The 15,144-nt window shown below is 34.9% G+C and overlaps 2 protein-coding genes across 6 annotated transcripts; one reads left to right on the forward strand and one right to left on the reverse strand.

Moving 5' to 3' along the window:
* Window positions 1-4,045: 4,045 nt before the first annotated feature.
* Window positions 4,046-4,913, forward strand: LOC104734676 (uncharacterized). Its single transcript, XM_010454302.3, has one exon. The coding sequence runs from the start codon at window positions 4,112-4,114 to the stop codon at window positions 4,700-4,702; it is 591 nt and encodes a 196-aa protein (XP_010452604.1). The 5' UTR covers window positions 4,046-4,111; the 3' UTR covers window positions 4,703-4,913.
* Window positions 4,914-5,327: 414 nt separating this feature from the next.
* LOC104734677 (kinesin-like protein KIN-7L, chloroplastic) lies at window positions 5,328-15,046 on the reverse strand. 5 transcript variants are annotated; one of them, XM_087481673.1, is made up of 27 exons: window positions 14,945-15,046; window positions 14,152-14,252; window positions 13,821-13,865; window positions 13,145-13,183; window positions 12,549-12,853; window positions 12,361-12,458; window positions 12,166-12,255; window positions 11,851-11,903; window positions 11,252-11,317; window positions 11,125-11,178; window positions 10,944-11,003; window positions 10,455-10,533; window positions 10,132-10,199; window positions 9,351-9,413; window positions 9,120-9,224; window positions 8,784-8,888; window positions 8,547-8,654; window positions 8,319-8,465; window positions 8,042-8,191; window positions 7,723-7,878; window positions 7,239-7,448; window positions 6,980-7,120; window positions 6,764-6,889; window positions 6,614-6,664; window positions 6,375-6,422; window positions 6,123-6,278; window positions 5,328-6,011 (listed from the first exon to the last, which is right to left on the reverse strand). In XM_087481673.1, the coding sequence occupies exons 2-27, from the start codon at window positions 14,203-14,205 to the stop codon at window positions 5,451-5,453; spliced, it is 3,138 nt and encodes a 1,045-aa protein (XP_087337799.1). In that variant the 5' UTR covers window positions 14,206-14,252; window positions 14,945-15,046; the 3' UTR covers window positions 5,328-5,450. The 5 variants fall into 5 exon arrangements, with proteins under 5 accessions (XP_087337799.1, XP_087337802.1, XP_087337798.1 ...); XM_087481676.1 differs by having other exon boundaries at window positions 14,128-14,252; window positions 14,945-14,996; XM_087481672.1 differs by lacking the exon at window positions 14,945-15,046 and adding an exon at window positions 14,331-14,542.
* Window positions 15,047-15,144: the final 98 nt, after the last annotated feature.

Raw genomic sequence — 15,144 nt, forward strand, 5'->3', positions numbered from 1 at the left:
TAATCAACGCCACATTTCGACCGAGCAAAATAAATATCATCCCATAACAGTACATTAGCAAGAAACTTCTTTCATTCTTTGCACGAGACAACAAATATGAGAAACTAACAAATCTATCGTCAATGTTGCATTTTGTCATGGAAAGCAACATTAATGAAACTTTATTTTAACCAGATCGTACTTGTAGTAGACGAAAAGCAAAATCCAACCTAAAAAGAAGAATCGTGCAGGTGAGGAAACAAAGATGTGACATAACACATTTTACCATCTAACTATACATTAATTTGAGGGATCCACCTGAAAAGTTGTACTATATGTTAATTCATGGTTCTTTTATTTTACCTTTTGGTTATGTGGATATAGTACTAGCTACTCAAAAAAAAAAAAAAAGTAGAGAGGATTTGATTAGATGATGCAACATAAATAACTCATGGTTGTTCTAAAATAATCATAAGAAGAAAAAATGTATTTGTATCACGAGGGAGATTTAAGCTATAGCCTCACAGGACACATGGCATCAAAGTCGTATACAAGCTGTCACTGTTTAGAACATAAACAGGAACCTTAAAGATACATCTACATACGACTATCTTCTTGACATCAAACAATTAATGTACTATATAAACCTTTTCATAAAACATTGACATGACATATCAATGATGGTAGCTCGACGGGTAGAAATCATCAAGGAAAAATAAATAGGTGCAAGTATATAATTTCAATGATAGTAATTGCTAGCTACGGATCTTGGCAAGTGGGCATCCTAGTATAATGAGGGATGGTCGAATCGTTATCTAATGTCTACATGCATGTGTTCGTCATCCAATGTAGTTTACTTCAAGTTTTGTCTGGCTAATCTCTATCTACATATACAACTATATCTTTAGCAAAATTAGAAAGAATGTAGCTAAAAACGAATAAATACGTGCTACTTACCAAAAACAAAATGTGTGTGAATACGTCTGTTATAGTTAATAATTATTCAATGTTACATGAACACATTTTGAAGTTACACATTTTGAAATACGTCGTTGCATTTAATTCAATGTTACATGTACACATTTAATTTCAATGCTACTTACACATTTTGTTTATGTACTTTCGCGTTGAAGCTTCTCAAATCAACGACGCGAGCAGATTAAGGTTTTGGCGTAGGTATAACTCATCAGCAAGATTTAATCGCGACGGTCCATCTTACAATAGATATATGCCTTTGTTCATCGGCGATAGCCAGACTAGGCCGACGACATATGTTGGTGGTAGCGGCAGGCGTAGTCTGTTTTACGAGTCCAAGACGAATGTACCAGACCACGTGAGTTTGGATCTACGGCTCTAATTCTTTTCTTTAATATCTCTAGTTTTTTTTTCCTTTTTTCTAATAGCTTTTTTAATTACGTATGGTAGAAGTAATCCCATAGACATCATCAATGTAATAACAGTTAAACTAGTTCATGCAGATGAACAAGCTTAGGAACTCTTTTACTGAAGCAGTTAAGCTTAATAAAGATGATTGGTTCAGAAAGTTATTTTTTCATTAATAAATTGTTTTTGTCATATGTAAACATATTCAGTTACACACTTATAAACCATAGTAATTATTCAGTTAATATAACCGGACACGTTTCACTACTCAAATATGTATCTTTAATTTTCTTTTCTTTTCAGATTCACTTGGAAAACATCAAACTTTATCTAAAAGAAGTAAAATTTTGGTTGAAAAAAAAAAGAAGAAGTAAATTTATTAATTGATTAGTGTGGTGATTAGAAGCGAAACATTCGCCAATCACATCTAATGAGGATTAAAATATGCAATTTATTGAGAATGTGTAAACGACCTTTTTGGTATATAGCAACCATAGAAAAAGGTCTCTCTTTTAGAAACTTTAAAGTGTATCGCTTAAAGTAGTTACAAAATCGGAAGCTCTGCTTAACTAACATTTTTGCTAGTTGAGCTCTCTTTTATTAAATCACCACCTATGGAGTATTACTATTTTGATTGATTTTGGCAACATATATATTTTATCTGGAAATATAGATAGTTTGGTTGGTTCTGAAATGTCCACGCCAATATCATTAACTTTCAAATCTAAACGAATCGCTAAAGGGTCCCCAAAGGATACATCACCACTAAGTTTAAGTGAAACATGTTTACAATTTTCTTTCTTATTTAGTCCTCCACCCAACAATAAGACAAACCAAATAAATGTTTTATATTTTTGTTCGAATTGTAATGTATATAACGCTTGTCTGCAGCATTTAATAACTCAGTTTCTGACAAGAAATAGACGTCCGCCTAAACAGTGCCAATAGCCTAAATGCCTAAACTTACGGAGGACTCACAAATAGCGACAACAGTTTCCGTGAGAACAATGTTTGTAAGTCAGCCTAAACGAACAAATAAGTACTAGATGACCTTTGATGAACGAATGAAAAGTAACGTATCTGTAGAGAACAACATTGAGAATACGAACAAGAGAAATGTTCAAAGAGTGCTATATGGACCGTCTATGCAATTCTAGGTGAACTACGTGGACCGTCTATGCGATTCTAGGTGAAACAGCAAATATTTAGATGATTTTGTTATTTTAATCAACACTACAGAGTACAGATACACTATATGATATATGTAATAAAAATATATATAATATATAGAAATTGTGGAAATATCACATTTCTTCTTGTAAGTAAAAGGCTGACAAAAAAATATATTATAATTAAATTATAATTTGTTTTCTAGCAAATAAGTGAATAAAAAATCTCATTATGAAAATTTATATTAAAGACACATCTGAATTAAGCAGAACTGATTATACTACTGTACTCACCTGCCACCACAAATGTTCAGTAAAATGACCTTTAGGATATACTACTATAGAACATTTCATAACATTGTAATTAGCATAAAGTAATTAAGTTTACTTACTCTACTCTAGTCTTATGCCCTTATGTTATGTGATGACGTTAAAGACGTATACTGTTCACAAATTAATGTTTGCGGACGGTTCTCAAAACATCAATCGGGTCTTAAATCACAATATTTAATTTTGACGGTCCCTATGATTTAAAAAAAAGAAAGACATGTTTCCAATTCTGGTTAGTGGTTACGGATGAACTGAGAAATTTAACTAGAATGATTCATGAATCAACAATATCAGATCCTATTTGATGATATGCGAAACAATTATTGATGTGTGAAGTGTGATGGGTGAGAAGAGGCCGTGGTGGGTACATGTTTAAGTTCTATAGCAATTTTAATTATTAATCCAACTTATGCTGTATACGAAGTACAAAGGAAACGTTTCATAATAAATAAACGAAGTTTCATGCCCCCACATACATTCAAAACCCCTCTTACAAAAATTAAATGGGATTGAATAAGTGATACTGATACCAAAAATTATTATGTTACCTAAATATAGCCCAAGAAAAGGATGTCTCACTTCACATTTTTATTTGGCTCACGTTTTTATATCCACAACTACTTTGGGTGCAAGTGTGCAACGTAATCAAGTGCTTATTACATTCTATGAACGTACTATGGATCTAACAAGAAAATTATGATCATGTCGTATTTTTCCGTAGATGATTTGTTTGATCTAAGATAAAAAAAATCTCTTATATTAACAACACTAACACAAACCACTACAATACGTATTTCTGATTTAAATGTACACAAATTTAACATTAAACCAAAAACAAAAAAACAAATGTACACAAATGAAATCTATTAACCCCCATCTTAACTTCTTAACTTCTTAAGTAAAAAAAAAAAAAAAAAAGAAGAAAAAAGTTTTACACTTACGTATGTAAAAACCGTGTCGTTTTTTGAGAAAAAACGTCATCAAACCCACATGGTATGCCGTTTATTAATAAAGTCAAAATTTACAGTATTACTATTACCCAATACTAGTGGGCTTTTAAGCATTTTGGCCCTTTTCTTTCTGTTTGTGGGCTTTTAAGCATTTGGCCTTTTTCTTTCTGTTTGTGGGCTTCTTTTTTTTTTTTTATCATAAATTTTTATTTATTTAAAATATATCATAACTTTGACTCTTAACTAAAAATTCAATCATATCACAATTGTGAGAGCTTAAGAAGAAGAAGGAAGAGAGCAATGGCGACGGCGATACCACTCTTCGCCTCATTCAAGTACGCCGATAGTCTCACCGTCGTCGGAATCTCCTTCTGCACGGCGTTAGTCTGCGAAGCAATCTCATGGATCTTAATCTATCGCACGAACTCTTACAAATCCTTGAAATCTTCCATTGACAAAGCCTCCAAGAAGCTCGAGACGATGAAGACTGATAACACTTCCTCAAAGCTAACAGTAAAGAAATCGAAGACGAAGAAGATAGATCGCGTTGAATCCAGCTTAAAGGAATCGAGCCGAGATCTATCTCTCTTCAAGTTCAAATCTGGTGCCGTTGTGGCTTTGGTTCTCTTCGTTGTGTTTGGGTTGTTGAACTCGCTTTTCGAAGGCAAAGTTGTAGCGAAGCTTCCGTTTCATCCGATTACGATTGTGAGGAAGATGAGTCATAGAGGATTGAAAGGAGATGATTCCACGGATTGTTCCATGGCGTTTTTGTATCTGCTTTGTTCTATTAGCATAAGGACTAATCTTCAGAAGTTCTTAGGCTTCTCTCCTCCTAGAGGAAGTGCTGGTGCTGGTGGTTTGTTCCCTATGCCTGATCCTAAGACGAATTGATCAGTTCAGAATCTGATCTAGTGTGGTTGTTTTAGTTAAGCACTTTTTAAAGTTTTGATTTTTGAGTTTCTGTAGTTTGTTGTTTTCGTTTAAAAAATTGGTTTTTACATGATCTGGTCTCTTCTGATGTAGTAACGATACAGGTCTTGTGACTACTGGATCTTTGTGTATTTAACTCCTTTTCATATGCTAAGTTTCATGCGTTGCCATCTTTCTGATCATGTGTAACACCAAAGTTTTGATTTTTGTGCATACGGAATTGTTATGGAGAGATTGAATTGAGAGGTTCATGGAAGATGTAGGTAACAATAGTAGACATGGATAGGGTTTTGTTTAATGTACAGAGAGGCTCGGGTCATTAGCAATGTAAGACTAGACTTGTTAGGGATTGAATATTTGCTTCATAGTACTTCTGTAAAAGATAGACTGACCAGCTGGTAGGTCCTAGATGCTGGAAAGACACCATAATCAAAGGTTTTGCAGGGTTCCTGTCCTGCAGCTAAGTGATGAGCATGCCATGTCGGACTTGGTTAGCCTTTTGTGTATGTATATTGATTATAGAACATAAAGATGTCTTTAGCAAATGGAAAGTTAGAAAATTCAGAGAACTACTTTGCACAAAAGATTTGCCTTCGGGATACTTTCCTTTCAAGTATTATTATCAACAAACCAAAAAAATCAAGCCCACGAAGGAAATGAGAATTGCATACAAATGTACAAACTCAAGAAACTAATCACAAATTATCACTTAAGTCCCAGTATGGTTGATTTGTTGCGTCTCTGATACTGAGTCAGATATACCTGAATCAGCTCCTTGGGATCTTCTCAACTTGGCAACAAGAACCCACATATTAGCAAGTTCATTCTCTAGATGTGCTTCTCTTTCTTTAGACTCTTCTACTGTTCTTTGTAGCTCGGCTTCCTTCTGGTATTTTTCAACTAGAGCAGATTCAAATGAAACTTCACGTTCCTTGCTCATGATCAGTTCTCTCTTCAGTTCTATCAACGAGCTGTCTTGCTCTTTTCTCTTTGTATGATTTTCCCTCCTTCCGTTCCTCAGGTTTCCTATCTTGCCCCGTGGTGTAACAGAGCCCTTATGCACTGCTGCCAGATCAGCTGCTAGTCTCTCGTTGTCATTCATAAGTCTTGCTACTTCCTCAGACAATGCCTTAAGCTCAATAGCAGCCGCTGAAGCAAGCTCTTTCGCATATGAACTCTCTTCAGCAAGTTTATTGTTTCGGAGTTCTAGTTGTTCCTTCAACTCACTTAGCTCTTCAGTTTTCAGTCTAAGCTCCTCAATCTCAAATGCCTGTTATGTCTCAGTCAGAATATAATGTTAAGATTTTCATATATCAAAATAGAAAGATCAGGGAAAAGAATTGTTCACAGTAAAATGTTGTGAATCATATGAGAATTCCACCTGTGCTTCAATGGCTTTTTCTTCGTCTTTATTTGGGGATCCAGATAATTGTTGCAAGTGACTTGTGACAGAGCTGATATCTCCCAGTTCCAAGGCGTCAGAGAGCTGCTGCTTTAGGTTTGCAACCTCTTCTTGCAACTTTTCACATAAACATGTCTGCAGAAAAAATGTTTATCAGTTACAGATTTCTCTGCACACTAGCACACTAGCAAATACACTGGGATTTGGGAGAAAGACAAGGTATTATCTGACCTTTTGGTTGAGTTGTTCCTGAATGATACGATTATCTGCAGCTTTAACCTGTAAAATTAAATTAATACTGAGTTAAAAGATTCCTTACTAATCCATTTTGAAACAATTTGTTAATATCGTTTTTGGCTTAGTACTAACGGATCATATCAAGGTGAATAAGATTATAGTAGCAGGAGGGATATACGTGCAGTATTAATCAAGAGATGGAAGTACTGTATAAACAGAGAGAGTTTCAGCACCTCGAGTTCAAAACATTTCTCATTTAGTTGAGCCCTCATTTCAGAAACAGCCTGAAGATTAGAGAAAAATGACTTGAGAAAATTCAACATTATAAGTGCCAGAACAAGAAGCACATGGCCACTGTGTGATGTTTGAAAAAGATAACCCACCTGCACGATATCAGATTTATCTAATTCATCATGTGATGCTATTACAAAATCCAAAATTTGTTTCCCCAACGTAGCCATCTGGTCATTCTTTGCCTTAATGTCACCATTGAGGTTTTTAATCTCCGCCTGCATATTTCCAAACACAACCAGGAGGATAAATTTCTGCAAGATTTGATCGAAAATTTAATAAGATGATGAACAGAACGCAAAGATTACTTTAATGTCTTCATTTTGAGGGGCTTTGGCAGCCTCTTCTGACAACAATTTAAAAGATCTTGATAGTTGCGCCATCTCCTCAGATAAAATCTTTTGCTGTTCCCTCAGTAATTCCATCTGGTCAATCATTTTCATTCTAGTCTGGGAACAAGTACACAACGTCTTAAAAATTGTGCATCACTTGTTTTAGAAAAAGCTCAGTAAACTAATTGATGCAAAATGGAATGGGGTATCAGCTGAGAAAAAACTGTAAATGTACCTCAGGTGTCTCAATCTCATGAAAACTGTCTTCATGAGCTTCTTTATTTTCCCTAGTCTCTAAGAGTTGATCCGCTAATGCAGAGTCTTCAGTAAGTCTAGTTTCTGTATGAAAATTACTGCCTTCTCCTTGAGGAGTTGACGGTGTACTGTTGGACTTGACCACACTCGACTTGTCACTGACTGATCCCCCGAAACTGTCGTCTTTTTTCTGATAGTAAAACAGTTATGAAAGGTTAGACATCGCCATATCCAGACAAAAAGAAAGAAGAAAATCGAAGTAAGAGGAAATGAAGCTGTATGATATCTCAAGCACACCAGAAGCATAAGTCTTTCGAAGCACAGAGTGCCAGATAAATGATGTGCAGGACACTGTTTACTATAGTATGAGGCTACGATGTTGAGGGAAATGCTCGAAATTAAACAAAACCAGCCAACAGTAGAAGTTTATCAAAGCCAGATAAATTCTAGAATCAAATGTGTACCTTAAGTTTTAACCAATTCAGCAGGCCATGCTTCCTGGTCTTCTTTTCTTCTCTAAACGCATCATCTATAGTCTCAGGAGTCCCTTCACGAGAAACATATAATTCAAGGTTCTCATCATCCATCAAGTCCCGCCTCTTGTAAGGTAGGTAAGCAAGCTGGCCATGGATTGGCAAGTAAGATCAGCCAAAACAAAAATAATAATTGGCAGACATGCTGTTGGGAAATGAGGATTTATGTTTTATATCATTTATTAAAATATCTAAATCATCCTGATCAAAGGACAGGTGAAGGATGTACAAGGCTTAAAAGTGATTTTACCTCTTCTTCTCCAAATGAGTGTCTTCTCCGAGGATCAGCACGATAAGACAACCGCGATGTTTGTGGAGTTTTAGTAGACACGAGAATTAATTTTGTAAGCCGTTGGATTCGACTCATGAGAGTTGCTTTAGCCTCTTCCTCTTCTTCTAGCTTTTATAATTACATCAAAAGAAAAGAATGCAAATCAATTTTCAAGTTTCTAAAACTGAATCGCGATAAAGTAAAGTATCATCGGTCTGTTGCAGACATTTAAGGGAATAGTGACAGAAAAACATACTTTCTGCTTTAGGAGAACAATATTATCTTCACTGATATCCTTTAACTGAGAAACTGGTTTGATTCCTTGTTTAAGCTGTTCCAACTCCTCCTTCAGTTGGCGAATCTCGTATTGGTACTTCTTGATCAATGATTTCTCATCAATTATCTGTACTTTATATTGTTAGAAATCCAGAATGAATCTTCAGTACAGAATTACACTGAGCTGAAATATAGATGTGAGTAACACCTTGTTCCGCGCGGCCTGAATTTCGATATGCTTAGCACGATGGGCAAATTTCAATGTGTTGTGTGTTTCTTCGGAGTTGCTTGATGCAGGAGTCAGCGTACAAATAAGCTATCATATCCAGATGGAACAACCAATCAGTAAAATCGATCATAGGAATTGTTTTATACTGCCTATGTTCATGTTGTGTGTGGCATTTATTGCAACAAGACGCTAAAAATGATATCTAACGACACTTACAGATACACGTCCATGACCACTCAGTGAGGACTGAAGCAGCCTGGTTAATTTAGAGTCCCTATATGGTACATGACTAGCCTTCCTATCTGTAAGCTTTGATATCACCTGCAAAATTGCAAAAGGACGATCCAACTTCAGCTGTTGGGAGGTGACTTAACATAATGACTGGAAGGCAAAAACAAAAACAAGGTTTTCAGCTGTAAAGGAGAGAAAAAAAGAAGACGCAGCTATGGGCAGATCTATTTCCAAAGAAAAAAGGCAAAGAAGTTCTTAAATTCGACTAAACTTCAAAAAACTATTGTTGCTTTGAAAAAACAATGATAACCAAGAACTCACAGTCCCTAGAGTCAGCAAACTTTTATTTATATAAGACCCTTCCTTGCGCCTTAAACCACTGGTTTCAGCCTTTGAGCTCTCAGAACCTGCCAGGTCAATGAGGTTCTGCAGGTATAAGTGACATTATGGGCAGTTAATCAGTTGTTCACCTTTCAGTGTTCACAAAGTGCAATAATAAACAAAACTATAACTGAACATAATATCACGGGATAAAAACAAAAGATGTTATACCAGCTGCGAGAGGTGTACAGCTCCACCTTCGTTATTGTCACCCAAGGGACTACTCTCTATGGTCTGCAACCAAACCAGTTATAACATCTTTCAGAAACGGTACAACTTTACTGATAGATATGAAAAGAAAGCCAAACTCTTTAGCTATTATACTTAACATTACTAAACCACTTGGTTTTAATAAGTATGACAGAGTTGCTTGAAATGCTGTTTAAAAGAAGAAAACATTGTTCAATTTGTGCTGAAGACTAGAGAAACAGCTAGGATTCTTCAGTGTTCAGAACTTAAGGAACACAAAACTGGTCCTACCTCCCAGTTAAACAACACAAAAATATGGTGACAACAAACTATAATCTTGATTTTATTAAACCTAATGATAATTTGGCGATAACCCAGGAATCTGAGATAAAACATTTTGAAACTAAAGCCAAAAGCATTTAAAATATTTTATATGATTAAGAATCAAGTATCTATTAAGGCCATGGTCAATATTTGAGGTCAAGAATGAATTTAACCACGCATTAATCATAGTATGGTGAAAGGTTCGAAATTATTTGAGCTTCTGTGAAATTGCCTATAGAAAACTTCATTAGTCGAAAAGGGGCAGTGCCAAGAATGCTTGGATGAAAATGCTTAGAGTTGGAGAGTGAAGTGTAGCCAAATGTATGATAATATAAAAGAGCTATATAATTCCTTGCAAACTTTCTATTGATAAACAAAATTGAGAATTGAGATGGACGAGGGGAAAGAAATAAATCTTTGAAAGAGAAATTAAACATACCAGGGTAAACATTGTATGGCTCCGGCTGCTAAGTAGATTAAAACTTGTGGATCCAATATGTCGGTGCTCTGTCATTAAATGAATTTTTTTATCAAGGTGACTTGCATAATAAAACATAAAGAAACTACTGGAATCAAGAAAGAGAAAACTAGTCATTAAAATTGCTATATCATATCACACAAAAGGAACCGCAAATGGTAAATGGAAACACTTGCTGACAAAGAAATCTTAAGATAATTTTACAATGACCAGGAGAGTCTTTGCTGGAATCGTTAGGTTCTAGAATAAGCCTTTTTATTATAGAGAAACATGGAAGTGCCTACCTTCTCCAGCTGCTATAAGAGAAAGCGCATGAGCAGGGGATAGAACAACTTCTTCTTTAATCCCTTCAATAAAGGTGCCCTACAATCGACAATAAAGAGAGGTTCAGTGTATAATTTTAGAGGGAAAGACACAACACAATAGAAGTAGTACAGTATAGTAATTTCTTAGCCCATACAATAGTCAACAGGTTCAATTCTAGTATACTTGAATACGAAATGTGACCAAGAACATTCAAATATTGATAATCAGGCCACCTTTTACATTGGATTTGCATGATCCTCAAAAAAATTAACTTTAAAAAAATGGAACAAGTGCATCTAGCCGAGAATAGATGTCTACTCTAATAAAAAAAAATATGATGTGGCAGGTTTTAGGATTCTATGATGAGCACTATACTCACAACAAATATATATATGAGACAGTGAAATCAGTACTATGCATGTCACCAACAGAAAGTATATAAGAGGATCAAGTACTGAAATAGGTACCTGCTCATCTTCTCTGATCCTCAAATTCTGTCCTGCTGGGTTCAATAAATCATTGACAACCTGAAGTAAAATGAACCTTAGTACTAAGAAAAATCAAAGGCAGAATCTGACTATCATTCAGCACCACTGGTGAAGTTGACTAAAGGGAATGGAGAGAAGAAAAGCATGTAGTGAGTAGTACCTCATTATAAATTTCAAAGTAGGAAACACGTAGGAGAAATTCTCGTTTTGGAGTCTGCAAGAAATAAATGTGTGATGTAGCTAGACTTTGGCCAGGGAATTCGACTAATCAACATCCTAATAAGTACCTCTTGTATAATGCTGAAGGCATCCTTCACGGCTAGTAGTATAATACCAGGAGATCTTTGGTCCCCCTGACATTTGAATCAAACAATACTGTCTTTATGAGATAAAATTCTTCTTAGGTCATGTACATCTTTAAAGTCACACGTAACATGGTCTCTAGAATGAAGTAAATAAATTAACCGACACTAGGGCAGGACCATGTATCGATCATGGGTGTCATAAGAGACTACTAGGTTGCAGAGCGTCTAAAGTAGAGAACTAACCTAAAGAGCGCAGCCATATGCTAACTACAGTAAAATAAAAGGGTTAATAGGGTCAACAGAGCAACACTAGCTAGAAGGAGAATAATATCCAATACAAACACACAACATTTTAGGATCCAAACATCGAGGTCCATTGCTAATCGTTATGGCTACTATAGGAGAGGAACTTTTATCCTCAACTACTCAGTGATTTAGCCAGTAACGAAGGAAGAGACAAATGATTCTCTGACAGAGAAGCATGTCTGTGATGACACATTGAAGTACATTGTACAAGGTAGTAACCTAATAAGTTGTATTATGATAAGATGAAAAGCAAGAAATAGATTAGTAAATCTTACATGCATAGTGTGAGTTTTTCCACTGCTTGTCACTCCGTATGCGAAAATGGTCCCTGTGGTTGGATTAACACTCAAAGTCACTACATTAGAATCAATTTGGCAAAAAAAATCTAACTCAAAAGTATTCTAGAAACTAGAACAAGAACTAGATACAGTTTGGCAACTCAAAGATCTTATTTTTTAAATGAATGGTCATGCAACTGTTCATGGTACTGTAGCTCGGGGTAAGCTTCGATACTATACCTATCTTTTTAAACTCTAAAGAATAAAGTCTTAACTAGACCGGTCAGCTAATACAAAGTGTTTAGTCCATACCATTGATCCCCGCCATAGCACCATTAACGACATGCTGAGCAGCAACATCATAGACATGGCGTGTTGTCGTCGTAGGCCCAAAAACACGATCTGCAAGGAAAGACGGATCTTTAAGAAACAATATAGCAGATTGGATTTGACATCATGATACAGGAAACTCATGAAGGCTAGCCAAAAACAGGTAAGAAGACTAACCATAGGCGTAAGCCGTTGATTGATTCTGCTCATTCCGCACAATAGTTTCCCCATCAGCATACCACGCAACCTCTTCCCCTTTACAGATTTCCTTTGGACTAAGTCAAAGCACAAAACCAATGTCAAAAAAAATCCACAGAACAAAAAAAACATCTAACATGAGTTGTTGCCAGTTCCAAAATTCACACCTGAGGGGACGAAAACGAACAGTGACAGTGACATTTTCTTTGGACTGCAAAGGCTTAGGCGGTACCTTCCCTGAATACTGTAACAGAAGCTTGCTGCTTCCTAGAGGAGATGAAGAAGTAAGGGAGCTATAGCTATTATCATCCAGAGATGTCTCAGGATAATGTTTTGATGAATAGGTGGTTGTTGAAGACGATGACTCAGCAGCCTTCAACTTGCTAAATCCAGCATTTCTAGACTTGGATACTTTTTTAGATCCTCCCATCAGACAGATACCAAATTCAAACCTTTCCGAAACTGAAAGCAACTGTATATACTCTTTTTAATCAGTTAACAAATATATATGCTTCATTCACTGTGTTATGAGCTAAACTCCAAAACTGTAATTCAAAATCTTCTGAGAGAAACTCATAGAGCAAATAACAAAATTACACGAAAGCATTGGAATTTGGGAGTATTAAAAGCTCTTAATTGGTAAGCGAGTAAAGAGAATCACACAAATTTGCAGGAATACGAAAACACTTGGATAACAAAATGTGGGTTAGGTTTCGAGTTCACACAAACGGGGGATTACATTACAGAGGCCAAGTGGGAGTACCTCAATGGCAGGGTCAATGTAGCATCTGCATCGCCGCCGCTAAAAAAGCCCAATCGCATGCAAAAGAGAAGAAAAAAGGATAATTACTATGCGAGATAGAGAGAGAGAGAGAGAGAGAGAGAGAGAGAGAGAGAGAGTGATTACGTCGTATAAGAAAGAAGAAGAAGAGGAAGCATCTCTAATTAAGTAAATATGATTAACTAGTATACCACCCGTACTAGGTACGGAAAAAGAAATAAGATTGACTTAATATGAATGAATAAAATGTTTTCTGTTAATGATGAGCTATGTAAAATTCCACTCGATTTAAACAAAACTATGATCTAAAAGTTCCAGTTTTCTGATAACATAAAAAAAAAACTTCTAATTTTTAAAATAAACTTGAGATTAGAGTGGGTTATTTTCTCAAAACTTGTTTTAAAAAAAAAAAAAAAATCAGAGGTGAAGTGGTTATGAGACATTAGAGAACTAATTATATCTCGATTTGCTAAATGAGTTAATTAACATATATATATATATATATCGATCATAAGCTAGTATAAGAATCATTAGTCAGCCGTGAATTAATCTAAGCAAAGATTGATACTTAACAGACATGGATTATGAATATAGCTACCTATATATCAATATCATGCAAGTGAAATGAAAACTGTTCAAATTTATTCATAAAACAAACCTTAGAAAATGAGGCATGCTTTTTTACTCTTGAATTTGATACAATCTGCACACACGAAAAATGATTGTTTAATGAGAACTTTGCAAAGAATAATTTATTAAAAGACTTGAAAGAAAAAGTTGAAAGGAATCAATCTTTGTTGGTGTACAGCAAAAGACAGTAGAGTTCTAATAAATTTTAGTGAAAAAGAGTTATGTAAGAGCCGTAATACGTTTATGTGCTGCTGTATTAAACAAAATTTTGTGTCACCCATTTTGACAAACAGTTAGTAGACAAAACTTATGGATTTGATAGTGAAGAATCATACCTTTTTGCCAATAGTTTATGTTACCTTTGGTTTTTCAATCTCGTTCGTTCCGTTGGATTGTATAAAAGCAAAATACATGTTTCCTCACGTTAAATTATTTTTTTCTATCTTCTATGTCGACAGATCTGAGATAAAGAGAGAGACAAAAAAAAATTTATATTAGATCAAGAGCGAAAGATAATAAACATAATCACATTTCTTACATTAGAAAAAAAGAGAACATGTTAATCAAAACGAACTCAATTCATGGTGAAGAAAAATAAAATGGATTTAGTTGCAAAACAGAGAGAAATAGTGAAAAATTTGTTGGGACTAAGGAAAATGAAGAGATTTGTTTAAAAAAGTTTTGGTATGAAATCATGTTGGTGAAAAATTGAATCGAAGAAATGGATTTGATGAGATCATGGGGGAAGACAGTTGTAAAAGAGATTTTTTTTTTCTTGTTGCAGTTATTTGTAAAATGAAAAATGGTAATTGTTTTTTTTTTTTTTCCCAGGATCACTTTTTGTTTTACATATTCTTTTTAATTAGTTTTGTTGTTTTACTGACGTGTCAAGTTTTTATTGGCACAATGACTTGTACATTATAAAATAAAGGATTAGTTAGATGATTGCGATTTGTGTAAAAAGAGTCTTTACTTTTTGTTAATTAATAATCCTCGCTTGCCTTTGAAGCGATTAAACTAACACCTTAATCTTATAAGTTTTGGATTTTCATATGATTCGTTTTTTTCTCGTAAACTCGTAAACTAAAAACAATAAAACATCATTAAAGGTCAAAGAAACAGAGAGGATAGAGAAGAAGAGTGTATACGTACATTGTAGAATGTACGTATTTTGCTTTCACGCATGTTGTAAGGAGGAGGAGACATCGTATTCTTTTCTTTGTTAAAGATTAATAAATAAATAAAATAAGCTACGATTAACAAAAAAAAAAGTAATTATATATAGATACAACTTCTAAACTTTTTTGGTATGTCATTATTATTGGCTCACTATGATTAGAGAGAGATATGGA

Source organism: Camelina sativa, chromosome 13, assembly GCF_030686135.1.
Source record: "Camelina sativa cultivar CO46 ecotype springtype chromosome 13, ASM3068613v1".
Lineage (NCBI taxonomy): Eukaryota > Viridiplantae > Streptophyta > Magnoliopsida > Brassicales > Brassicaceae > Camelina > Camelina sativa.